The sequence below is a fragment of the Thalia democratica genome, chromosome 2 (genome assembly GCF_965202585.1).
Source record: "Thalia democratica chromosome 2, ktThaDemo2.hap1.1, whole genome shotgun sequence".
Taxonomy (NCBI): Eukaryota; Metazoa; Chordata; class Thaliacea; order Salpida; family Salpidae; genus Thalia; species Thalia democratica.
Window position 1 is genome coordinate 72,538,779 of NC_139166.1, and position 26,500 is coordinate 72,565,278.

Genomic DNA, 26,500 nt, shown 5'->3' on the forward strand with positions numbered 1-26,500 from the left:
CAATTTTTTTTTTGAAAAGTTAAAACGAGTTCAAAATAATAATAAATCAAAAAATACATCTCAAGTATATATGTCGGTCTTAGCTTGTTTATTTCCTTACTTATTCCCTTTTAAAAACTGAAGTTGAAGTAGTTACTACTATAAAAAAACTTTTTTCTAACTAGTATAAAACTTGTTTACTTGGGTTGTACGCATTATTAAGCAATGAAATTAGATTATAGTTTTAATAGACAATACATACATGTTTATATAACACTTAGAGAAAATATTTTAATTTAATAGCTACCGTTTTCTGTAAAACTAAATGTTAGTTATATAAATAAATTTTTGCTTTAAAACACTTTTATATAAATTAGGAACGTATAGCTTTTCTTAAGAATTACTTATACACAAATGACGTCTTTTTAATAAAAACAATATAGTTAGTTGCAATGTTATTTATTAAATATTAAACGATTTTTTTATTTCAAATGAACTGTGTATTTAAAGTTTAGCTTAAAATTTTTTAAACTAGATTAAACATTAGTTTTAATACATTTAAGAATTTAACAGTGGAAAATTGCTTTATACTTAAAAAACATATAAAGAAATCTAGTTAAAAAAAAAAAAAAAAAAAAAAAACAATAGTTCATTTTAACAAAAACATATTGCTAATAAAATAAAAAAGCTTCGTACTTTTTTACTTCAGACGAAAACTTTATTAATTTTTAGTTTTGAACAGTTAGCAGTTTTGACAAAGCCACACACTAATATTTATTTTTAGACAATAATTTTTTTAGTGTTACTTTATTTCCTATTTGTTTTTTATTTTATTCAATAAACAAAAATTGATGTGTTATCAATACAAAGAAAAAAAAATAGCTGACAGGAATTTTTAATTTGTTAACTAAAAAGATGATGACATAGATATACAAAAGTGAAATTATTTCAATAAGAAATCTGAATATCCTACAGTTTATATTGTTATACGTATTGTACGATGAATAAGCTTTAATTACAGTGTAGTTATGCATTTATAGAATACAATTTATCATTAGTTCAATTTAAGAAATTTTTTTAAATATTTGTTGGTATTAGAAACATGTCTATATAAGAGTTTTATCATTTGATCATATTGTTGATTCATTGTTGCTTAATAAAGTCTTTGATTATTTGAAAGTATTAGAAACATAACAAATTTTAACCTGAAAAATAACTAAAATAGAATAAAGTATGTACAACAATAATAATAGAACAGCTTCAATAAGTAACTATTTCTAGTCGCGTTTGTATTAACACAGGGGTCGGCAAACTGCGGCCCGCAGGCCCAATGAGACCCTTTTTGTCAAAAACTGCGACCCGCGAGCTACTTTTTAGCTAAAAATAACATTTTAAAAAGAAAAAAAGTTAAAGATTTTGTAATAAAAACTTACAGTAAGGTTCTTAATTCAATAAATACTCTTTATTAGTGCTCTAATATTGCTTATTTGTCATATTTTTGACCTTAAGGTTTTTTTTTACCTAACTACTTGAACTTTTTTTAGATAATTGCGGCCCTCAAAGGTTTTTTTCTAAATAGTGCGAACTGCGAGCAATTTTTCTTATAAAATTTGGCCCGCGAGTTACAAAAGGCTGCCGACCCCTGTATTAACACATAACAAGCTCATCGTAAGTTTAATATAAGACTGTTCAAATTTGCTGACTGAAAAACGTTTTATAGTATAGATTTTACATGTCAACATTTTTAATATTTAAAGAAAAAACCAAGTAACAAAACGTAATCTATGAAAAATAATTTATTGCCTGTTGAAAAAAAAAGTTCAGTTTTTACTGAAAACATTTTTGTAGCTAGTAATTTTAATGTATACAAACAGAGGAAACAAAACTTTTCTATTCAGTTTTTATCTAGTTTTAAGCTCTGAAATGATCTTACTTTTTTAACACTTAAACTTTCAAAAGGTAAAAATAGAGTTAAAACAGTTTTGATTGTAAAATTTTACATACTACATTAAATTTCTTCGGTACTTAACGTTTTTTTATTTTTTCTAGCAAGTGTACATATATTGTCTATATTTATTCTTATTATTATTGTCTATATTTATTCTAGCAAGTGTCTATACTTTATATGGTTCATTGTAGCAATTCCGAATGGTATTAAAAATAGTCAAAAAAACTAGCTAGTTTTTTGTCGCTAAAAAAGTAAAGAGTTATAAAGTAAAGTAATGAGCAAATTAATCTATAACTAACTGATATTCAAAATTTTATTTAGAAAATAGATATTACAGCTAGTCCATACAAGTGTAAAACTTTTACAATTTTCTTTTTACAAAACTAAGGATTTTTGAAATTAAATAACACTTTGACTTGTACGTTAAAGTTGCTTTGATCTAACTAAAAGCCTAAATTGTTTAATATTTTTATAAGTATATTTATTTTGTTCTGTGTTATTACTAAATACTGATAAGATCATTTAAAAAAAATTCGTTTTTAATCTTTTCTTTCAGAAATGTGTTTTTTGTTTTATTCCTTAAGTACGATTACTTTTAAAAATTAAAAATGTACTACTTAAGAACAATTTTTGTAAATTATATTAAGTGCTGTGTTTTGAAATCTTAAGGTTAAATATTATATGAATTTTACGCAATTAAAATAACAATCGTAGCTGTTCGAAATTTTAATATTGTCTTTTTTCTCAGACACAAACTTCTTTAGTAAGTGATCAAAAAATATATTTTCACAAATAAAAATATTATAAAATTTGCTTACATAAAGATTCACTTTAAAGTTTTAGTTAAATTAAAAGTTAAAATTTTAGTAACTGTAAAATGGATTAGTTGAAAATTTCCTTAAACTTGTTTGTACTTATGTACATAAGTAAATGTACTTTCAGTTATGGAAACATCATGTTAGAAAAAACAAAGCTTCTGCTGAATTATTACTTCAAAACCATGAAAACATTATTAAAAAACTTAATTTACCCCATAAACCTTTTACTGTTCAAAACTTACTCATGTTTTATTGGTAACTTTATTGAAACGGCGAAAAAAGCGCTTAAAATATTTAGTCCTAGGACCTGGTGCGCGAAGAAACTTGGTTATCAAGTCGCACACCACTTGGATACCTTTTAACGTCTTGCTAAGGACTGTTTTGAATAGTTTTTTGTACGTATTGAGCTTATAAAGCCGTGTAAGTAATTTATTTATTGAAAACAGTCAACCTTTTCTTACGTTATGAAATTTAAAACTTTTTATAATTTGTGTTTGCAACTTTTACTTGGGCCTTAACATTAATTAATGTTTAAACTATTGTACGTTAGTTTTATCTCACATATATAAGTTTTTTAAATAAAAATAAACAAGAAATCAGATTAGCTCATTTATGGCAATGTGTTTCTTACTTATTTAAAGTTATGAATTAAAATAAACTTATACTTTATACTTAAACTTATACTTTATAATTTGTTTATTTTCTAATGTAAATAGAAAACTTAATCATTTAGGGTTACAAATATATTTTTCTTTAACTAAATTAATAGTTATTTTTATTTATTAGCAACAGAGGTGTGTCTAGACTTTTTCAGCAGAATTGCACTTTTTTTTGTTCAATGATATAGTATTTTTTGTTGTAACTTTTAATAATACACTTTAAAAAATTATAAACTGTCTTCTACATAACTGTCTCAGGCACATAAACACATTAAAACTTTAACAATTAAAAAGTACCAGTAAAACAGAGTGCAAAATCTTAGCAAGCATTCCAGTTCCTTAATTTCCAGTTAAATGATTTAAGTACAAACCCTAGTCTTGTTATTATTATCAATGTGAAAATTTTGCCTTAGAAGTTAAATCGATAACGAAATTATTATACAAAAGAAACCTAAAACCAACTACTAATCTAAATTTCTTTTAAACAATGAACTTTTTGTGTTATTTTTTCAAATAATTATTTCGTTATGTTTTTTTGTGTTTAATTGGCCTAGGTTTTGATGCCTAGGTCTATTTTATAGACAATAAACTTGCAATAATAAAAATCAGTAACTAACTTGTATTAATAATAGCAAAACATATCTAATGATATATAAATAAATTATTTAGTCAAACAGTTTCAGTCAAATTAGTTTAGCTAGTTTGGTCTAAAGTAGTTAAAAAAATAATGTTTTTGAAAACAAATCAATAGCAAACGTAGTAACTTAATAATAAAGAACAATTATTTTCCAACTTGATGAAAAATGAAAGTAAAATTACGATTTATTTATTTTTGTAAAAAATATGGGTTTTCTATAAAAGTTCCTGGTTAAAGTAAATTCATTGGAGTTGTCAAATCGTTTAAATATTGTTATTTAAAACACTTTTGATTAGCTGTTAAAAAACATATTTTTTAAATATGCCTTGTTCGTTAACATAAAATGTTCACATAGTACAGTGCTTCCTCGCTTATCCGGCCGGTCTTAGTCGATAAGTAAATCTCTATAAATCAGCTAAAATCAACGCTTTACATTAAAAAAAATATTTAATGTTACTAGGCACGCAGCTTACAGTTACTTTTTGGTTCTAATACTTTTTATGTTTATAGTTTTTGCATTCAGTATGAAAAAAAATTTTTTGGTATATAAGCTTTTCCAAATTTAAAGATAGATACTTTTGACTAAGTCAACATGCCTGGTTGATATAATGGATATAGGACAGCTAAGAACAGAAAAGGAGTTTTTTCTAAAAATTTAAAATGAGCTAAAAGTTTGCGAAATATGCAAAGAATAATTTAAAAAATGCCTAAACCTCTTATAATAGGCCAGTTCAGATTCGGCACGTCGATTTTCAACGACATTTTGAGAAGCATTTAAAAGTTTAATCCCGAAAATAACAAACTGGGAATATCTAAGCCTCTAAAACGGCTAAAAAAGTAGTTGGAGATAACTTTGACGAGCTAGACAGCGCCCCAAATTTTGTGAGGAACGCCCAGTACCTGGACTATCACTACCTGTTAAAACAGGTCTCTGAGTTCCGCTGTTTAATTTACGAAAAACACTCCAGACTCTTTCCGGCAAGCACGAAGAGTCTGAGGAGGGTGTTGAAGAAGGAAGCGATGTTCTCCTGTCGTTAAAGCGTCCATTCACCTACGCCGAAACCGTGCACAAAATCTAGTCGACCGGAAGCCAAGCAAGAAAGTGTTTCACAACTCATCGGATTTCATATGTTTGTTGCTAAGAAACGATTCTTAAATCTTTGTTTTTTCAGAAATAGCTCCGACTAAATAGCCAAACTGTTTACGGTTTAGTTTGTTTTGTTAAGTTAGTTTTAAACTTCATCAAAGTTTCGTTTATTTTTTCCTATTTTAATTGTTTATTTTGTTAGAAAATAAGGTAAACTAACTTGTCGGAAAATTTAGTGTGCGTTTTTTTGTATTATTGCATAGTACATAATATGTAGATTATTAGAAGAAAAAACACGATGCTTTGTTCATATCCGGCCATAATTGCTAAAAAAGCTTGCCCAACATGACCAATAAAAGAGAAAGCACAGTACTTTTTTTTTAATAATAAACTACGTTATTTTTAAATTAGTTCTTTTTAAATATAATCAAACTTTTATTAACATCAAAAGTTAAAATTAATATATTTTTCATTGTTAATAGTTTCAAATGAAAACGGTATTCAATCGCTTTTTATATTCGTTCATTCCAGTTTTTACAGGGGTTTTATAGGAAACCAGTCAAAGCAAGCCCCTGGTTTTTTCAAATTATATTTGACAATACCATATCCCTACGAAATAATCCAATAAAAAATTTGAAATAATATATTACAGATCAAAATCACTTTTGATAGGTTGATGGAATTAGTCAAAATTCAAAACGATTACATTAAATAACTATTTTTTTAATAAAATTTGTTAAATGGTCAAGTTTTAGAAATGTTTGTTTAAAACTAAGATTACACTAGAAAATATCATAAAATTGTTAAATGGTCAAGTTTTAGAAATGTTTGTTTAAAACTAAGATTACACTAGAAAATATCATAAAACACAAATAGTGTGTAATAAAAGTAAAAAAGAATCTGTAAAACCATAAATATAACATTAAGTACTAAAGTATATGTAAAGAAAAAGACATAAAGAGAATGGGGAGATAAGCATAGCTTTGATGTTTAAAGAATATTATTTTGCTTGTTTATTTAATAGCTACATATAAATACAATTTTACTGTTTACACCAGGTTTTCCCTTGCTCATATTAATATTAGCCATCGTTTCTCAGACACCCATAAATGTTTTTCACTAATCTAATTTTTTGCCACCTAACTAATAAACGCCCCCTTAGTAGCCACAATCGCTCACAAAAAGACGATACTCCCCACTTTGGAAAGCTCAAGGTTAATCGTACCATGTGGTGAAAGCAAAAGCTAAGTTTATATTTGATGTTTTTTGACTTGCATCCCTTAAGCTCTCAACCAATTTTTATTAATATAAGCAGGAACCACCAATTTAAAACTAATAGTAAAAACGCGTGTAGTGATAGGTCAGAACTTTCTTCAATATGAGTTTGCAATACTTGAACTACAAAGTTGGTAAAATAAATTTAACTTGTCTTTGTAGGTATTTTGATAAACTTTATCGTTTTAAAAATTGACTCATTATTTTAATACAGTGACTGGTAGTAAAATTTAGTTTTACTATTATATTTAAGTTATAAACGTTGGTATTTCAGTGAAATAGTTTTTGTTTGAAATCAAGTCCAGTACTATTTTTGTTGTTTAGAAGTTAGTTTTACTTCTTTAAAAAAAAAACGTTTAATATTCTTTAGAACTTAGCTAAATAAGTTTTTTTTTTCTAATCACACCTCTGACCTTCTTATGATAAAGGTTTTCAAACTTTGCTTTATCTAAACTAGTTATTTTATTCTTGATTCCATATACAGTTTTATACTTCAACAGTTTTAAAAGTTAAGATATCTTTATTGAAGTTTTATTTTAACTTACTTTTTTCTAAAAGTTCTAAAAACTGAAATGAATTCTTATACTTATAAGTTTTGAATAATTTCAATTTATTTATTGCCATATTTACTTTTAGAATATGTTATTTTTGGCTAAATGAGTAAAGTGTATATTTTCAAAATACTCTTCAAAATTTAATCTTCACTTTTAGTATAAGCCTGAAATCAGCTCTTAGGATAACAATTAAATTAAAAAAACTCCAGAAATTTTGTTGTAACTCTATTTTTTCAACATGATGCTTAGCTTTTATCTTTTTAAAATCATATTTAAAGTTTGTTATTTATTTTACGAAACATAATTTTGTTTTAAGCTTTTAAAAAGCATACCTTTTAAATGATACTTGATCTGTCCTTACTATTGATCTACCGGATCTTAATTTCAAAAAAATATTCCGCAATTACTAGTTTTTGAAGGTTTACGACATAAAAAAAATTGTAGTTTTTGTACATAAAACAATTATAATTCACGGCACTGTTTACATAAGAAATGTAGCCTAGTCTTAAAAAAGATCCGGATCCGGGTGGATTTTTAAGTTTTGGATCCGCTTAATTACTTTGTGAACATTTTCTATAGAAATTAGACATTCTCCAACGTAAATACTACTCTTGCTCTTGAACAAACACTTTGAACCTTTTTCAAAAAAAACAAAATGAACAAATTTAAACAGTTTATTATTGACCAAATTAAAATTAATGTGCTTTTGAATCATTTAAAATAATAATATCTATACGTAACTTTGCAGCAATAACGAAAACGTAAAACTCTTAACTTTCGTCTGATAAAAAATTTTGAATCGTGTCTTAAAATATAAATGAGAACTTTCGAGTAATTAGCATATAAGTTAAACTCAAACAGTGTCTTTGAACAACGTTGAAAACTTGGTAACTTTTTTTTTCGCTGCAAAACAAGGCATTCAAAAACACGTAAATTTGAGACTTTCAGCATAAATATGTTTGAGAAAAAAAGAAGAAGTTGCTATTCGTTTTCATGTCAAACACCCGAAGTTAAAATGAGCCTAGGGTTAAAAATATAATAAAACGAATTAAAAGTTCCTAAAATTTAAAGTTATTTCAATCTTGGTTCGAGTCAAAAGATCGAAATTAAAATCTCCCCCGTCCAAAAGAAAAATATTAAAAAACTTTAACTCTTGCAAAAAGAACTATTAAGTAACAAAAGTGGTCATTCCCATTAAATTCTTTTAAAATCATATCAGAAAAAAAAACTAAACGAACCCAGCCCTCTTTTTTTACTTAGCAACGAGAGAAAATTTTTACGTTGCCGCGGGCGAAAACCCAAAAAAGGGGATTTTATTACTCCCACTCGGTGGTTCCCGGGGGTTTGGAGCTGAGGTCGTACAAAACGCGGGAAATGCCCGGCACGTTCGCCTTGATCTTCTCCGCCATCTTGTTGACAACCGACAGCGGGAGGTGGTCGTTGGGGTGGCACGGCAACCCGGTCATGAAGTCCTTGGTAACGAAGGGTCGCAGCACCACGCAGCGCTGGCAGGACTGCTCGCGGAGGAGCGGGTCCCTTCCCAGGTGGATCGGCAGCAGGACCACCGGCATCTGTGGAAATTTTTTTTTTTGACATTGAAAATTGTAATAACATTTTTCCTTAACTATTAATTTTTAATCCATACCCTGTTTATTCAAGTTAAGGACCACCGGCATCTGAGGATGTTATATTTATAATATATAATACTTTAATAAATACTCTTATATATGTTTATTTAAGTTTTATGTCAAGCACTACATGCAACTGTAAATTGAACATAGTTTTGTTATAGTGAAATAGTTAGTGTATATATATATATGTTTTGATAATTTGAACTGAATTGTAATCTCTAGTAGGACCACCGGTATATGTGGATATATTTATTGTTTTTTGGAACAGTTAGTTATTTTTTATTCTTGTTACTGATATTTGTAAAAAAGCGGGTTTTAAAATATTGGAAAGAATTACTTTGAACAATATTCAGACAACTTTTGTAGATGAAACACAAAGTTCTTAAATGGATTTTGTTTTGCTAGTTTGGTTTGAAACGAATAAACAAATTTTTGGATTAATTTGTACTCTCCATTTGTGCGGTTCGTTTAATCTGAAAGCGTTTTCAAAATTCAGCCTTTTGAAAATTTTACCCGACTTAAGGACTTCATGGGTCGGTCATTGATGTTTTAAAGCTTAACAGTGTAAAACTTGCAATGTCAGGTTAAATCTAGTTTTAAATTAAGGAATTGCTCAGGTAATTTCGTAAATAAAATACTTTGTTAATACTGTCCTTCAACTTTTTTAAGAACGTTTTTAACGTTATTATATGGCAGTTTTTGTATTTCTTATACACAAACAAATCATGCTTTAGCCTTAAATGGAGGATAAATTTTAGTTATTGTTAACGAAAAATTATCCTCAAACATCCACTGAGTTTAAAAAAAATCTATTTTCAGACTTTGTTTTGCTCAGCTTAAAAATATAACAACCTGACCTTAAAATTCAATAACCTTAATTAAAACAAAGTAACACTTTATTTAAAACATTTCTTAGTTAACAACACATACGCAAGATTAACTACAGTCTTTTTTTTTTGGAAAAAAAAGAAAAAAAACTTTTTTCAACTTCAATTATATAGAATTCATACCTGACTGATATTGTCCATGCATTTGCTTTCTTGCAAAATGTTCATCGCGATGCTGTCCGCTTCACGGAGAGTTGATAGAACGTTGAACGACAAAAATGTTGGTGTCACGTCCTGTTGGAAACATAATATATAAAAATAGTGTGCAATCAATTGATCATTGACGGGTCAGCAAAATATAAATTTTACCAGTATTAAACATATTAAATAATTACACAGTTGTATAAGCGAATAATGAACAATACAGGGTTGCCACTCGTTTTTTCAATTTTTTTTCCAGGTTTTTCAAATTTCTTCCAGGTTTTTAAAAGTACACATTTTTGGGTCTATTTTTAGTTCAAAGTTAAATTTAAGGTAAGAAACTGTGCTAAATAATATAAAAAGATTGAAAAGATACTGTAAAGCTACTTAAAATGTGTTTTTTAATGGAAAAAATTTTTGGTAATGACTTAAATTTTTTACTTATATGATAAATTTTTTGAGTCAAACCGAAACTTTACTACTTAAGATGTTAAAGCTCTTAAAAATTCCAGGTTTTTTGATCAAAATTTCAGGTTTTTCCAGGTGTTTTTTGCCTAAATTGTCAAATTCCAGTTTTTTTTAGGATTCCAGGTAAAGTGGCAACCCTGACAACATAATTAATGATCAGAAAAAGGTTATAAAAATAACAATAAGTTGTCAGTAAATAAAACATTATATAAATATTAACAGGGTTGCCACTCGTTTTAAAAATTTTTTTCCAGGTTTTCCAAATTTCTTCCAGGTTTTTAAAAGTACACATTTTTTGGTCTATATTTAGTTTTAAGCTATTTTCTATATAAAAAACTGTGTTAAATAGTATAAAAACTTTGAAAACATACTGTAAAGTTACTCTAAATGTGTTTAAAAAAAATTTTTTTGATGATGACAAAAGAATTTTATTTATATGATACATTTTTTGTGTCAATTTGAAATTTTACTACTGAAATTGTTAAAATTATGAAAAATTCCAGGTTTTTCCAGGTTTTTTGATCAAAATTCCAGGTATTTCCAGGTTATTTTTGCCTAAATTGTCCAATTCCAGGTTATTCCAGGTAAAGTGGAAACCCTGTATTAAATAACAAAACTAACAATGAGCTGATCTGAAACGGGTTCACCGAATATGTAGGCCACCCTGTTAACGTCGTGACATATCCTAGGTATGAGCTTGGCGAGGAAGAACAGCATCTGCCAGTCGGGAGGCCCCTGACACGAGAGACCTACTACGTGGCTGTACGTTCGCGCGTCGCCCTGAAGAATAATATTATACATTTTAACTTATTTATTTATTTAGTACTTTTATTCTGGTTTTTACTTTTCATTGTTATTTCACTATATGAAAGAATTTCGATTTTTTGTTAATATTGTTAATAGAATCTTAAATTTTATTTGTAAAGTGACGATGTTTTTAACTACTATAATAGAAAAATAATAAAGACCTTATTTTAGTGATAAAATAACTTTTAGTCAAACTCGACAATTACCTTAAAAGTAAAATTACTAATAATATGTTCACATTAAATATGTATCTCAACTAATTAAAAACCTGTCTTAAAATCGTAATTACTAAATTAAAAAGTACATATCAAAGTTCAGAACTTTATTTATATATCATAAAAAACATCAACACAAAGGTATACACACCTGAATACCAACAGACTTGATGGGCAATAGAGTAGCTTTTATTTGATTGTTTCTCGTGTATTTTTCCAATTTGTCCCTGTCTTCTTGTGATACCATGTTGTTGTCGATTCGCTGTTTATAATTAAGTATAATAAATCAAAATTAAAACTATCATCTCTTTCATTAAATAATTTATAATTCTGTTTTATTATTAGTCTGTTTTGTTTATTGCATTTAGAACTTATAGTTTTTATTTAATTTTATTCTTCTATGCACAATACGCATAGCCGGCTGATAGCAGGCCTATTATTATTGTATTTTGAAATTAATAATTCTGTAAACTTAATAACTATAGTTTATTTAACCTATGATAAACATTTAAAGAGCTAAGGCTTGAGCTGTTTTATTACTTTTGGTAATGGTAAAACTGATACAAACTTACGGCAAACATACCTTAAGTGAAATTGCGCAACTGATTATTTACATTAGCCTCTCGTTGCTTTCAAACAAAACTTAAGTTTTATTAGAAAGTAACATCGTTAACTAAACAAATAAACGAAATTGAATAATCATAAGTAAGAAAAAACCCTTTTTGTGAAAATTTATATATAGAAAGTGATAAATAAGATATTGAATAAAAAAGTGAATAGTATTATAATTTCAAAAGATATATTTTTAATTTGAAAAATCAAACTTTTTAGTTAATATGAAATAGATGTGATTTTTTTTTGGAATCTAAATTAAAGATAGTATCTGCAAAAGCAAACTTTAAGCTAAATGTGAATTAAGTGCATTTCAAAATGAAATTTAATTGACAAAAATTATTTAAAAATAACATTAATAGAACCAAACAAAAACCTGCAAAAGTGAGTGTTTGGTTTTCAGTGATGTGCTGTACCCGACAATATGCCTCAGTAAGCTCTGCGTGGCTGAGAACTCTGAACTGAAGAATGGCTCTTCGGCGCAAATTACCCTCACCGCCAATCCTGGTCCTGGGAACGGGTGTCTGTAGAAAATAGATGTATTTATTATTATGTTAATTCATATATTTACATGTTTTATTCAAATACTTATTTTTATTTTATTTATTTTTGCACGCAATACTCTTGCTGCTGATTTTGAAAATTTAAATACTTGCGGTACTAATGTTTTTAAGGCAGTGTTTCTCAAAGTGTGCACCTACACTCAGTAGTGTTCTATCGAAGCTATTATGTGCACGGAAAGAAAATAAAGGAGATTAAATAATAATCTAACCAACCTCATAATAAATCTTCCAACCCCAGCTACCTTCTGAACATAACAACGTACCTTAATTTATATTCTTAATTCCTTTTTTCATTACAGAATAATCTCCTAATCCCAGCTGCCTTCCCAACATATTTATATAGATACATATATTTACATTAAATATAAACATTCATGTACTCCTCAGTAAGCTACAGTTTATTACAATAGTAAACAGTAATTTAGATTTTGATCTTTTCTATAATAATTATGACGTAGTAATGATACAAGTTTATTGTACAGTTAGCTGAGTTTGAAAAATACGCTGTAGTTGTTTTGGATTTTGGAAAGTTCGGAAAAGGTTATTTTAGAAAAATGTTTTAAGCTATTAGAAAAATGTTTTAAACTGTTGGAAAAATGTTTTAAACTACTCGTGTTTGCGGCTTAAATTTCACTATGTTTTAATATTTAGTTAGTTATAATTTTGCTAAAAAAGTATTTTTGATAATGAATGCATATGTTTTGTCTTTCGCTTTTCTTGTTTAGTGTTATGATTCATCAATTTCTATCTTTTTGAATTTACAATGTTTGCAGCCGAATTTAGTATTGGATTATGATTTTGTCCTGTTTAAATTTTTACCATTTAATTTTGTATTCTGTATTATTATCTTTTAACCTCATAACGGAATTGCCTTCCCAACATAATATTACATATGTATATAAGTATATAATACTTTTATTTATATTTTGTTTACTCACCTCATTACGGAATCGTCTCCCAACCCGAGTTGCCTCCCCAGCTGCCTCACCTCGTCCTTGTGAAAATCCTTCAGCGGTTCCACGATGACCCCCTTCACCCGCAGCTTTCTCACCAGCTCCGTGTCGTTGTGGTGCGTCTTGATGGCGTCCGCGTTCGAAGATGCTATGCGCGACGCTGATTCGATAAGATCTGGTCTGAGGGTTCCTGTGAGAAAATAAACTTTATTACCAATTATGTTAGAATAATTTACAAGTTTGGGATTAATGTGGGTAGTAACATGTACTTGTATGTACTGGAGATATATTAAGATTTTTTTAATACTTTAAGTTTAAAGTTTATTAAGTCCGCGTTGCTAGATGCTATGCGCGATGATGAGTCAATAAGGTCCGATCTGAGGGTTCCTGTTGAGAAAATGTAATGTGTTTGTAAATACATGATAAATTGGGAGATACTGATATACACGTCTACAATAATTTGTGCTCTGAACCAATAACTAGTTTTATCTAGAATGTTTTTTTTTTTAATTTTTTTAGTCACTAGATGCTATGTGTGATGCTGGGACGAGCGTTCCTGGGAGAATAGGAGGCATAGATGCTATTTAATTTAAAATCAAAGTTACAGAGTGAACGGATAACAGTTTATGTTTCAGTGAAAAGCATAAATTGAGAGTAATACTTGGAATCTTAATCATATTTTTTTATTCCAGAGCAGTTTTACATAATACAAAATACATTACAAGGGAAGCTGACTCTATGAGGTCGGAGGCTAAAAGTCAAAAGGTTGTTAAGAAAGGGTACAAACTTACCTGTTGAAATTAACTTCAAACCTGAATTATATTGCATCAAATTTTACTTGTGAAAAAAAGAAACAGGTTTAAAATAAGAAACAAAAAGTAAAACTCTTACACTGACTTTGTTAAGTTTTTGTAAAAAGTAAATCAATATTTTTTCAACTGACCTAAGCACTAATTTTGAAAGTGGGGGAACACAAAAACAAAAAATTATATAATAATTCAATAAACCAACCCTGAGCGAGACAGCAGTTTTGAAATTGGGGAACTCCCGCTTTTCTGCACTCCTCCTCCATGACTTTTATGAAAGTGTCTCCGATGATCTTCCTTTTCTCCTCAGGTTCGAGCGTCTGGCACAACACCTTGCTCGTCAGCTGTCAAAATGAAAATATAATTTGAAATGCAAGTATTATTATTTAGTTATTTAATTATATCCTGCTCGTCAGCTGTGAAGGGAGAAATAATTTCAATATATCAATTTAAATGAAATATTAAAGTCCGCTCATCAGCTGTTAGGAAGATACTAATTTAATATTTTTTTATGAGGAGAAACTAATTTGAAATATATCATAATTTACTCGAGTTAGAAGCTTTTAAGAATCCTCAATAACTTATCAGGGTAGTGTAAAATATTTACGCAAATCTTTTAAGTACATTTCAAGACAATAGTAAGTGGTACTAACAAATATCATTCTACTATTGTTTATAATAAACTTAAGAAAAAAAAAATTATATTTCTTATTTTTTTAAACTCTAATATTATAAAAAATAATTTCTTACCATATTTTCACTACCCTTCTTATTTTTGGGTGTAATGTTGTAATTGCATTGTAGAAAATATACTTTATTAAATTAAAACAATATATTCACCTTCTTTTCTTTACCCTTGTTGTTTTTAGGATGAAGGGTGGTTGTTGCGTTGTAGAAAGTGTACCTGGCATCCACCAGTTTAACGATCATGCCGTTCTGTTTCAGCCTCTCTATCACCTTCTCGGGCTCGTTCTTTCGCATGAACCCGTTGTCGATGAGGAAGGCTAGAATCTGTTGTTTGAAATAATTTTTATGAATTTTTCAATTAATCTTATATCACTTGTTCAGTCTTAAGTAAGGTTTTTTTGTCCAAAAGACTGATAAAGAATATGTTGTGAAGTTTACAATCCATTAGTATCGACAAAGCCATATATAAACATACTAAATCAAATATTATTACAAAAAAGTTACAAAAACATAAGCTAAAAAACTACTTTTAACAAAATTTTTCTGTTGGTAGAACTTGTTGACACAACTTCAACAATTCAGTTTAACAAACAACTAGTAATAAAAATAAACAAAACGAACTTGTTCGGCTGGTAGAGCTTTGTGGCAAAGTTTCAGCAGCACAGTTGAATCGACCCCACCGCTGACCAACACCATCAGTTTTTTGCTGCCGACTTTGTCTCTTATTTCCTTGATGCAGGTCTCCTCGCGACTGCTTATTTGGAAGAACTTGCCCGTTAGACCTGTGTGAATATTATTAAAATTAGTAAATAAACAAACTTTATTTTATTTGTTATTTATATTCCAGGATGTAAAAAATTATTATAGACTAAAAATTTAGAAAATAATATATTTCAATTGATTTGCTTCAAATAGAGTAGGAGCTTTATCCTCCCATTTTTATTACTTTTTAATAAAGTAAAAATTACCTGTTAATCATGTTGTCAAAAGTAAATAAAATATTGAAATACGCTACAGTTTATTTAAGCCATTTCTTCAAGTTATTGTGGATATTAAAGTTATTGTAGCTTTTCAAAAACTTAGCACACTATGCTGACCGGTCGTTTAAAACATTTTAGTATATTAAAAATGGGCATTGTAAATTAGGTTTGTATAATAAAAAATTATAATAAATGAATTTTTGTTCAAAGCGTGTACACACAAAATTGATAGCTTAGATATAAGTTTAATATACTTAATAAATTAATAAATATCTTAAAAAATAACCTAATTACATTTGTAATAAATTTATAATTAAAAAAATCACAAATACCAAAGTACAAAACAACTATTTTCAAAGTTTAATTTATCAATAACTTAAATAGTTTAAAATTTAGTTTCAGATCAATTAATTTTTTTCTTAAAACATTAAGAACTACAGTTTTACAACATAACAGCTTGTCTGTAAATTAAATTAAAATAACAGTGCAGATATAAATAAACTGTTGTCAACGCACCGATTCCGAATAGTTGTGATTGAAATTAGTTCTATTTTTAAAATTTAATGCTTTTTTGTTTCTAGTCAGATACCAACAAATGTTAGAAAAAACTAAAAAAATTAAATTCAAATATCTTTGACAGACAATTTTACTTTTACAAGTGTCTAATTTAACTTAGTTTTTTAAAGTTGGGATTTTTAACTATTTTAAACTTGAGAAAAGTTCTAAAACATTTTGCATAAACCATTACATGTGAAACAAAATGGATAAATTTATTAAGGACTCTTTACAAACCAATGTACATAACTAACCTGCGATTTTGTATAGGAAATTTCTGAACATTTTCACTCCATTTGTAGTCAGATCCACTTCGGGGTGAAATTGAACTCCATATATTTTCTTCGTTTTATGAACAATTCCCACTACTAGTTCGTCTGTAAAGTTTTTATGGGTTTTTTTCAATATGCAATTATTTGTAATCAGTTATCCAACATAATTTAACATTTTATTTAAACAATTTAAAAAATAAACAAACAAAATTAATAAAATAATTTAGTATTGGTACAAACAAATTAAATAAACCTTTAAAAAAAATAAACTCAACTAAAACTTAAAAACTTATATGTATACCAACTGAAGTTAAACAGATGTGTGTAAATTATTAAAAAAAAATACTTAACATAAATTTGAACAAAATTGTATAAATACCAACCGAAATTAAATTAATGTGTTTAAATTAATTTAAAAAAAACATTCTTAATTAAAGTTAAACTAAATTTATATAAACACCAATTGAAATTAATCCGATGTGCTTAACCTATCATAATAGATGAAGCAACTGAATTTAGCGATGGTGTTGAAGTAGATTTTAATAAAACTAGTAAAAAATACTTAATCTAAATAAAAACAACATCAATTAATAAAACAACTGAATTTAGCGATGAAATTAAATCGATGTGTGTAAAAAATTAATAAAAAAAAATTTAATTAAAGTTTAACTAAATTTTTGTAAACAACCAAAAATAAACATTTAAAATGAACCAACTGAATTTAGCGATGGTGTTGAAGCAGCTTGCCACATCAACAACCGAATCGCCGTGTGTTAACAGAACGGTCTGTTCCGACTGCATGTCGCTGAACAGCGGTGACGACTTGTCCACCTGAACCTGAAACTGGCCGTCGTCCCTGATCGCTCCTGTGTGAGACTTTAAATTTTAGAAAAGATATTAAAACATACCTTTAAACACAATAAAGGTATTTTTTATTATTAGGTAGATAACCAACCTAAATCAATTTAGTAAGACTTGTATGTTATCATTTAGCTATAAATACTTTAACAAAGAACACAAAACAAATATATTTAATGGAGTTTAGTACAAAATATACATTATTAAGTGGGCGAAAGTTTATTTTCATTAAACTGTTAATTTGCTTAATTAACCAGTAAAAACGGTAATACATTGTACTAATATCATGATATACATAGCTTTTTCATTCAAACTCAATACAGTATTACCTATTAATTATTGTATTTAATGATTGGTGTATTAACTGAAAACAACATTAAACATAGTCGACCCACCTTTTCCAACTGACCCTCCCAGCACGTGGTTCATCAGCTGCAGGCCGTAGCATATTCCCAAGAGGGGAACACCCATGTCGAAGACTCCCGCGTCGATCTTGGGCGAGGCGGGGTCGTCGACGGAGCCGGGCGATCCGCTGATGATTATCGCGTTCGGGTTGAACTCCTTCAGTTCTGACACCGACGTGGACAGTTTGAACACCTGGGTTTACATTTATTTTAATTAGAATTTTTTTTTATAACTTACACATGTAATTAATCTTTTTTTTTAAGAAGTTTGAGTTAAACTCTTTCAATTCAGACACATATATAGTTTGAACATCTAAAATAGATTTATTTTATTAACTAATTTGAAACAATTAGTCATTTTTTAAATATTTAATACTTGTATATAATTAATACTGTTTAGTATTTAATTTTGAACCTCTCAGTTCAGATACCGACGTAGACAGTTTGAACACCTTGAATATTTAAAATCATATAATAATTAATCCATAAATATTATTTTTTATTAAGTTTTGGTAAATAATTATGAAATTAATAGATGGATTTTTAGACACAGATATTGATAGTTTAAACACCTTAAATAGATTTATTTATTATCATTTCTAATGTTTTTTATTATTTACAGTTTTTACAGTTAGAAATATTATTTATAACATTGTATGAGCAGATAGCAGTTTGACGCCTCAAATTCAAGCAACTTAAATGTTTTTTTTTAATTATTGTACAATAAAGTTTTTATAAATAAGTAAAAAATATAGTCTTAATTAAGCCTCTTAGAGATTGTATTTTAAAAAGACATTTATTAAAAATAATTATTCCACCAACTTGAAATACTTTCTACAACTTTAAATATTTAATCAAGAAACTTGATTTTTTATATTTTAATTAAACATATTTTGGCCCCTAATAAAAATCATTAGATAGCAAGCTACCATATTTAGTTTAGAAGTCTTTTATACTCAAATAATGTTTATACAATTAAAATTCCTAACTTCCTATCAAATAGCCAAACTTTTTGTCTCTTTGAAAAATATAAATAAAAAAGATTCAATAATATTATAAAATACAAATATATACCAATTTTACTCTACAAAAACTACATATAATATTTAAGCTTGATAAGTTCATAAGGTATATTGTTATATAAAGAGAGTCATAGGGGTAGAAAATTAAATAAATTAGTACAAAAAGTTTATTTGAAGTTTAAGCACAGACAAGCGCTTTGTCTTATCAAATGAATTCCATAAATTTGCAGACAGTGATTTGAAACGTTGTTATTGTTAATAATACATAAGTTTTGAGAAAATTACAAGCTGAAGTGTTTGCAAATATTCTGTTTTATTTACTTCTTACTGCTCGAGCTTGTTTATAAAATTATACTTATATATACTTATATAAATATGTGTAATTTCTAATGATTGTAATGTCTACTTACTGTCTTAATTCTAATTACTTTTCTTACATATCACAAATATATTTAGTATATAAATACCCAATTGTATTTAGTAAATTAATATTTTTATCAAAAATAGTACAGGTAGGTTTAAATATTGGATTTTATATTGCAAAACTTGAGTAAAAGGCTGAAATTATGAGTTTAAGTTGTTGATTATTCAGCACATAAGTAAGTTAGACAACCTACATGACTTAAAAATTAAAAAAAAAGTTTTAACTTGTACAATGAGTTTTTTTTCTTATTTGAAATTATAACAAAATACAGACTATATCTGTAACTACTATTTCCAGCTTTGTTTTAAGTTTGAGATTAAACTAAGAGATAAACAAACACCTTTACAAAAACTATCTACGTGAAAAGAAAGTATAAGGAAAACATTTGTTACAAAATGACGTCATAAAACGGAACTTCTGCATAATAACACAAGTTTATTAACATAATAATGTTTTTGTGTTATTACTTTTTAGGTTATTTTTTATACTTTGTTATTACTTTTCAACAACTATTGTGAAAACTTACACTTTTGTTATGATAAGAAAAACATAGATAAGTAAAAATACTTGTTAAAATTGAAAACAAATGATTTTAAGCAGAGTTATTTTTTTAACAAAATTACTTAGTATTGAAACATTTTATTTTATTTATTAATAAAATATTCTAAACAAATTAATACATAAAATAAGTGTTTTGTTCATTAAGTGTTTAAGTTTGGTTTTTCATCAAACAAAGAAATCTATTGAAAAATTAAGCAATCTATATATTGACATAATCATAAAATTTTAACCGACGAAAACTTTACAACAGTTTTGGATTTTTTTGTAATATTTAGAAATAAGAACAACTAAAATCAAAAAAAAACTTTCAAATATTTATTGTTTAAATAAAGATTTAGTGTTATAAAAGTAATACTTAAAATAAAGTTTTTTTGATTAAGATATAAAAAACTTAATAAATTAGAAATAGTATTTAGTTTTATTAAACAGAAAATATATTTAATAAAATACAATTATTTGATTAGTTTACCATAACAAATGTGTCCTAACTATGATGTAGTGAATTTGATATATAAATTTTTAAAAACATCCTTCAACTGAATTTAAACAATAGTATAATTCTACCTCAAACAAGATTTGTATTACATAGTTTTATTTTAATTTCACCTTTGAAAATATTTAAGTACACGTATCTACTATTTTTGTATTGCTGTAAATTAATAAAAAATCGTTACTAAACTGTTGGATAAACACTTTTTCGAGTCAACTAAAAAAAAAATATGACATTTTTCGACTAACGTTTAACTACTAATTCAATTATTTTAAATTAAGTCATAATATACTGCAGAAACTATTTTTGATTTTGCAAAAAGCTTTTAGGGTAATTGCTTACGTATGAGTAGGAATATTAGGCAAAAAATTCATTTGTTTTTTATTAAATTATAGTTTACATACGTAAGTACACTGTTTAAACATTTTTTAAATATACTTAATTTTATCCTAACTAATGCTAAATAACAAAAAGTGCATTAAAAAATAAAATGTTTTGATAGATTTTTCGAACGATAATCTTTAAAATAAAATTCAATCAGTACAAACTATGTGAGTAAACCAATGTTTGATGTTATGTCTTGTATATCTCTTTGAAACATCATTTTCAATATACTAAATAGATATTGAGTTCTCTGATTAAGCTACACTTTTTGTAAACAATATAAATATACAAACCTGAAAATAAATATAGAATTCCCTTATATTTAATGCCACGTTTTGTTTGTTAATTTAAGAAATTCTCACAATAGATATTGAGTTCTGTAATGTCTGGTATATAAATTTTAAATGCTTCATACTATCCTCACAATAGATTTTGTGTATCCTAATGTTTAACGTTTTTTCTTGTATATTTACCTAACAAAAAATACTTCAAACAAACTTCACAATAGATGCTGAGTTCCCTGGTTAAATTATGCAATATACAATAAATTATAAGAAATACACACATTTTACGTTAAATACTGAGTTCCCTTATATTTAATGCTATGTTATGTATATTAATCTGAGAAATTCTCGCATTTATAAATCAATAAATTATGAACACACAAACCTCACAGTAGATGTTGAGTTCCCTGATTCTTCTGTCGATGACTTTACCGAACTGGCTTCCTGCGTCCAGTATCGCCACTCTTTCTTCGGGCAACTTCATGTCCACTTCCATATTTCCTACTTATTCTATAATAATCAGCTGCAACACAATTTTGTTGGAAATTAATGTTCAAGAATTTGTACATTTAAACAGCTTTTCACACAGCTAATCAATAAGACTCTCAGTTACAATTAAACTCTTCAACATTAACTTATTAAAATTGGTGTTCATAAACTAGTGATCAGCTGCAGCACTTTATTGTTTTAACATAAAATGCAGTGAAGTATGTTTAAAACGCTTAGATTTATTAAAAGGCCTAAGGTATTAATTTGATTTATATAGTTTATTGTTATGCAAAAGTGTGATGTTAAAGTATCCATAAATGGAAAACTTATATTTTCAAAAAAAAATTTAAAGGAAAAATAATATCTAATAGAAAAAGTTTTTGTTTATTGTTATTAGTATTTCGTGAAATCAATAACTCTGTTTGTAAGTTTTGAAGTTTACAATATAAGGCATTTTAACAGAATCAACTTGGTTTTAGAGATAAAATAAATATTCTTCATAGCTGAAAGCACAAATTATTTTATAAAGTTGCTTATTAAATTAATACAGCTTTAAATATTCAAGTAATGCAAAAAAACTAGTTGAATAATAAACGTAAGGCTTAAGTTGCAACTTTTTTCTTATACATCAAAAATTTTATATTTGAAACAAAATGCAGTGGAAACGAAAACAAAGAAAATATATTGGCCAAGAGAAAGTAAATATATTGAAATAAAAAGCAATGATAAAAAAAAAAGTTTAAAAAATTTAATTAGTTTGTAACACTATTAAAATTCTTATATCTAAAATAAAACGGTAACATTTTTGAAAAATAATTAAATTTAGTATCATATTTTCTGTTACTTTTAAAAACTGTTAGATGAGTAGATATATCCTGCTTCTAATATAGAAACATGAAAATGAATACTTGGTCTTTTAAAATTAAATTATAAGCTCACTAAAAAAAATGCAACTAAAAGCAGCTTTTTAGAATAGTTAAAATACATATTTCATAACTCTTATTATTTTTTTAAGAATTTATAACATTAATTATAATGTTTTTGAACAGTTTTTAAAGAATAAATAGAATATTTTACTTAAGATATATATTTTAAAAACTTTAAGAGATAAAAAATTACAGTACAAAAAATATAAACTTAACTTTGATTTTATTCAAGTTTATAATACAAATGTGTACAAAATTAAATAAGTAATTTAACTTTTTTAGAATGCATAACTGTTTTTATTATCATTTTAATTGTATTTTTAGAAATAAGTAAAACTTTTTTTGTGAATCATATTTTAGGCAAACATTTAAAAATTTATTCAATTTAGTAGAAAAAGGCATTTAAACTTACATTATTCTGTACAAATTTTTAGGAGCACTATTAGTACCTATAAAGTTTTAAAAGCAAATAGTCATTTAATCAACATAACTGCGAAAACAATCCAAAAAGTTTAGTTTTTCAAATAAATATCTTCACGCCTTCAGTTCCCAGCATGGCCGCCTTGCCCTTGTTCGCCAGCTCCTCCAAGACCCTCACCATGACGACGGTGTCCAGCCCGTGGAACTCCTCGCCCTCGGTCCCCTCCCCCTCGACCAGCTCGTGCACGGTCAGCACCGTGTTGACCTGACCGCTGTTGAGCGCCCACCTGTGGACAATGTCGGCCCACTTGGACCACGAGTGCCACAGCACCGTGTACTTTGTTTTGTCCTTGCTGAGCTCGACGTGGCCCTTGGAGTGGAGGTGGGTGAGGATTTGCATGAGCCCCGACGAGTTCACTTTCCTGTATAGAATTTTTTTATTTCAAATTGTAGTTTTAGTTTAATTATATACTTTTATAGCTATAAGTAAAAGTCAATTGAATTTAATAAGTTGAGGATTTTGCCCAGACGAGTTCACTTTCCTGTTTAATGTTAAACATGTTTTAATGTTTTTATTAAAAAGGTTCAATTAGTAATAAAAAACTAGTCTTTTTTTTCATACATATTAAATAAACTTTAGTGATGCTTTTCACCAACGAGTTTACTTTTGGTAAGAAAAATTAAACTTCATTTGTAACAAGGACACAAGCTAATACTAGTGTCGCAAAAAATAAAAACAACCTTCCATGTTTTTAAAAGTTCCCTAACCCTTTTTAAAATCTTTTCTTGCCTATTTTTAATATAAAATTTGACTGAAAGTAAAATTCTGTTTCAAACAATAACTCAAGACATTAAACATATACTATGATGCAACTTTAATTGTGTTTTTAACAAATAAAATTCCAAAGACTTCAAAAAACTATATGGCATATGATAAACTAATCATATCAAATCTATATTTATTTATTTTACATGTAAAAATAGTTCAAAATTTCAGGTTTTCCATCTTTTTTGCCTATATTTCCATAACCCAGTTTTTTTGGTAACCCTAGAACTAAAACAAAACATATATTAAAAATGCCTTATTTACCTATGTTAGAATGAGACAGCCCTGATTTTTACAGGTCTAATGTTAGAGGCAATAAAAAATTTTAAGCTCAACAGAAAAAAAGCTTTTTGAAACAAAAACAAGACCACAACCAGGAAAAATAACCTTATTTATACTGTGTATACATCAAACCTTTTTTGTGGGTTTAGTCATAACAAACATACCAAAAAAATATTCACCTGTCAATGTCCTTGTTGTTGAACAGTGGGCTCTGCAGGCTGTCCGCAACGGAAACCTGCACCTGCTTGTGGTGCTTATGGTAGCCGAGAACCAATTGTCCCCACACCTCCATCTGCTTCTCCCTTGTGTCCCCGTTCTTCTGGATGGTGAAAAATGGTGGGAAGCCGTGCTGCCACGGAAACTCGAAACTTGTCATGTTTTAAACTAGTGTTCTGAATTTTTTGTGTACATTTAGACTTGTAAATTTGCTATTTTTCAGCACAAAACTGTTGTAAAGTTATTTTTAAAAATTTAAATACAAGTCTATGTTTTGTTGTTTAAAAATAAAAACCTCATTCTAAAAAAAATGTAAACTATACTTATGAGCAGATGTAAAAGCCCATGGGTATATACATTGTTTTTTTTTATAAAATGGTCTTATTTTTTAAAGTTGACCTTTAACCACTACAGGGAAATTAAGTGAATATTGATGTTTTAGTGAGTTTGTGAGTTAAATTAGCTTCAAATTGAAAAGCTAAAAAATTGTTCAACTAAAAGTTTATTTACTCCATTTTTACTCCATGGTCTTGAAATTTTTACAGTTAGTATGTATTGTTAAAAGTACTTAAAAACTTACCTAGGCTATTTTTTTCAACTATTTAACATTTTTTTTATATTTTAATAAAAACTATTATTATATAAAACTTTTATTTTTCAAAATTTTAAAAGATCTAAATTTTACTTAACATTTTTCCTCTAATTATATATGTATTTCCAGATACAAAACGGTCTCTAGATCAAATATTAAAAAAAAAGAAAAATTTTTAGTGAACTTTACTTTTAAAATATATTTTAACATTAAAAAATCAAATTTAGTAATCTAGTTATAAAGGTGAAATGACAGAGAATTCAATAGTTCCTTTTGAAGGACCAATTTTTAAAATTAAGAATATAAAGTACAGTTAGTTGTGTTTTATCTAATTATGTTAATTAGTACCAGAACTCAGGAATACCAGTCAACAATAACCACAGATGATGCAACAATACCGACCACCCCACCAGTACCTGCCTGTCATCCCTGAACTGTTTCCCTACCAACCGTATCTGTAGCAACCAGGGACACACCCCACATACCTGATAACCATAACCCAGCAAAGCTGCCAACCAAACAGTACAAGTGGTTTGCATGGTAAACAAAATAATTCGCAGTTTAAATAAATTGGATTTCTTTGTTTGTGGCAGTTCGTGTTACCATTGGTTCTTGTATAAAAGCAACACTTCTGGTTTTAGGGAGCTTGGGTCTAATCTTGTCATTAAGTGGCCTTAAAATTCTACTTTTTGTAGAAATTCAAGTAGAAATAGCAAGTCTAAAAACAGGGTTTATAGTGATTTTTGATTATGTTTTTGGAAAATTTACTCCATGTTTTCAAAATTTCCTTTAGGTTTTTAAAACTACGCATTTTTGGGTCTATTTTTAATTTAAAGTTAAGTTTAAGGTAAAAAACTGTGTTAAGGCAATAGGGAGGGGTAGGCCATGTTTTTTACAATTTGATTTTATTTTATAGAGTTGCTAGACTTCAAGATGCTTTTAATCGTTTAAAAAAAATAAAATAAGTTTTTGAGATATGACCACTCAAAGTCGGGCCGCATAATAGGTTCCCTATGGGAAGGGAAAACTAAACAAGCAAAAAAGGACTATTTTATTTAAAATCTACCTCCTCTTCCTACATTTTTCAAGCAATCTTCTTCAAACTTTTACAGTCTTTTACAGTTTTATCATAAAATTTATATTTTTTTAGTTATAAAAACTTATAAGTAACATTTTTTCTTTTATTATAAGAAAAATTTCTTGAAAATTTTAAGAAGATTGCTTGAAAAATGAAGAAGGAGGTAGATTTTTAGTCATATTTAAAACTTTTTTAGAAAATTGACCCGAAAAAATTGTAGTCTATACGTTTGAATCTGAAGTTTTTTACAAAAAATAAAATATCTCATAAGTTAAATAACATTTTTGAATTCTTTAAAAACTAGCTTGTAGTTTGTAGTTCAAGCTTTCATATAAAAACCAAATTAATTTTTGTAAAAAAAAATTTTTGGACTCAAGTGTTGTTTAAATCTTAGGCAACTAATCATGAACATAAATGAAAGCTACTTGAAAACACTCCACCTCAAAAGCAAACAAATAAATTTATCAGCTAAATAATCATAATGGAGGTAAGGAGTAATAAAGCAGGTCTTAGTTGGAGGAATCTACAATGACTAAAAAGTTACATCCGGGACGTCAAGTGTGCACCCATGAGAGTTATGTTTGGGTAATTATGTAGAACTTGTATTTTGATTTTTTAAGTTTCAAATTATTGTCAATTATTTTTTAATTAATTAAATAAATTTTATAGATTTCAACCTCACAACATGATTAGTTTACAACTTATTTAGA

At 27.4% G+C, this 26,500-nt stretch overlaps 2 protein-coding genes across 2 annotated transcripts; both read right to left on the minus strand.

Annotated features, from left to right (window-relative positions):
- Positions 1 to 7,623: 7,623 nt before the first annotated feature.
- On the minus strand, positions 7,624 to 21,480 carry LOC145830002 (GMP synthase [glutamine-hydrolyzing]-like). Its single transcript, XM_082937893.1, has 13 exons — positions 21,347 to 21,480; positions 17,788 to 17,989; positions 17,251 to 17,400; positions 16,517 to 16,639; positions 15,349 to 15,509; positions 14,881 to 15,051; positions 14,246 to 14,384; positions 13,220 to 13,424; positions 12,095 to 12,242; positions 11,258 to 11,368; positions 10,706 to 10,864; positions 9,599 to 9,709; positions 7,624 to 8,528 (listed from the first exon to the last, which is right to left on the minus strand). Exons 1-13 carry the CDS (start codon positions 21,455 to 21,457, stop codon positions 8,274 to 8,276), a joined length of 2,046 nt encoding a protein of 681 aa, XP_082794019.1. The 5' UTR covers positions 21,458 to 21,480; the 3' UTR covers positions 7,624 to 8,273.
- Positions 21,481 to 22,394: 914 nt separating this feature from the next.
- Positions 22,395 to 24,320, minus strand: LOC145830003 (vacuolar protein-sorting-associated protein 25-like). The gene is made up of 2 exons (XM_082937894.1): positions 24,084 to 24,320; positions 22,395 to 23,218 (listed from the first exon to the last, which is right to left on the minus strand). Exons 1-2 carry the CDS (start codon positions 24,278 to 24,280, stop codon positions 22,897 to 22,899), a joined length of 519 nt encoding a protein of 172 aa, XP_082794020.1. The 5' UTR covers positions 24,281 to 24,320; the 3' UTR covers positions 22,395 to 22,896.
- Between the last annotated feature and the right edge of the window lie 2,180 nt (positions 24,321 to 26,500).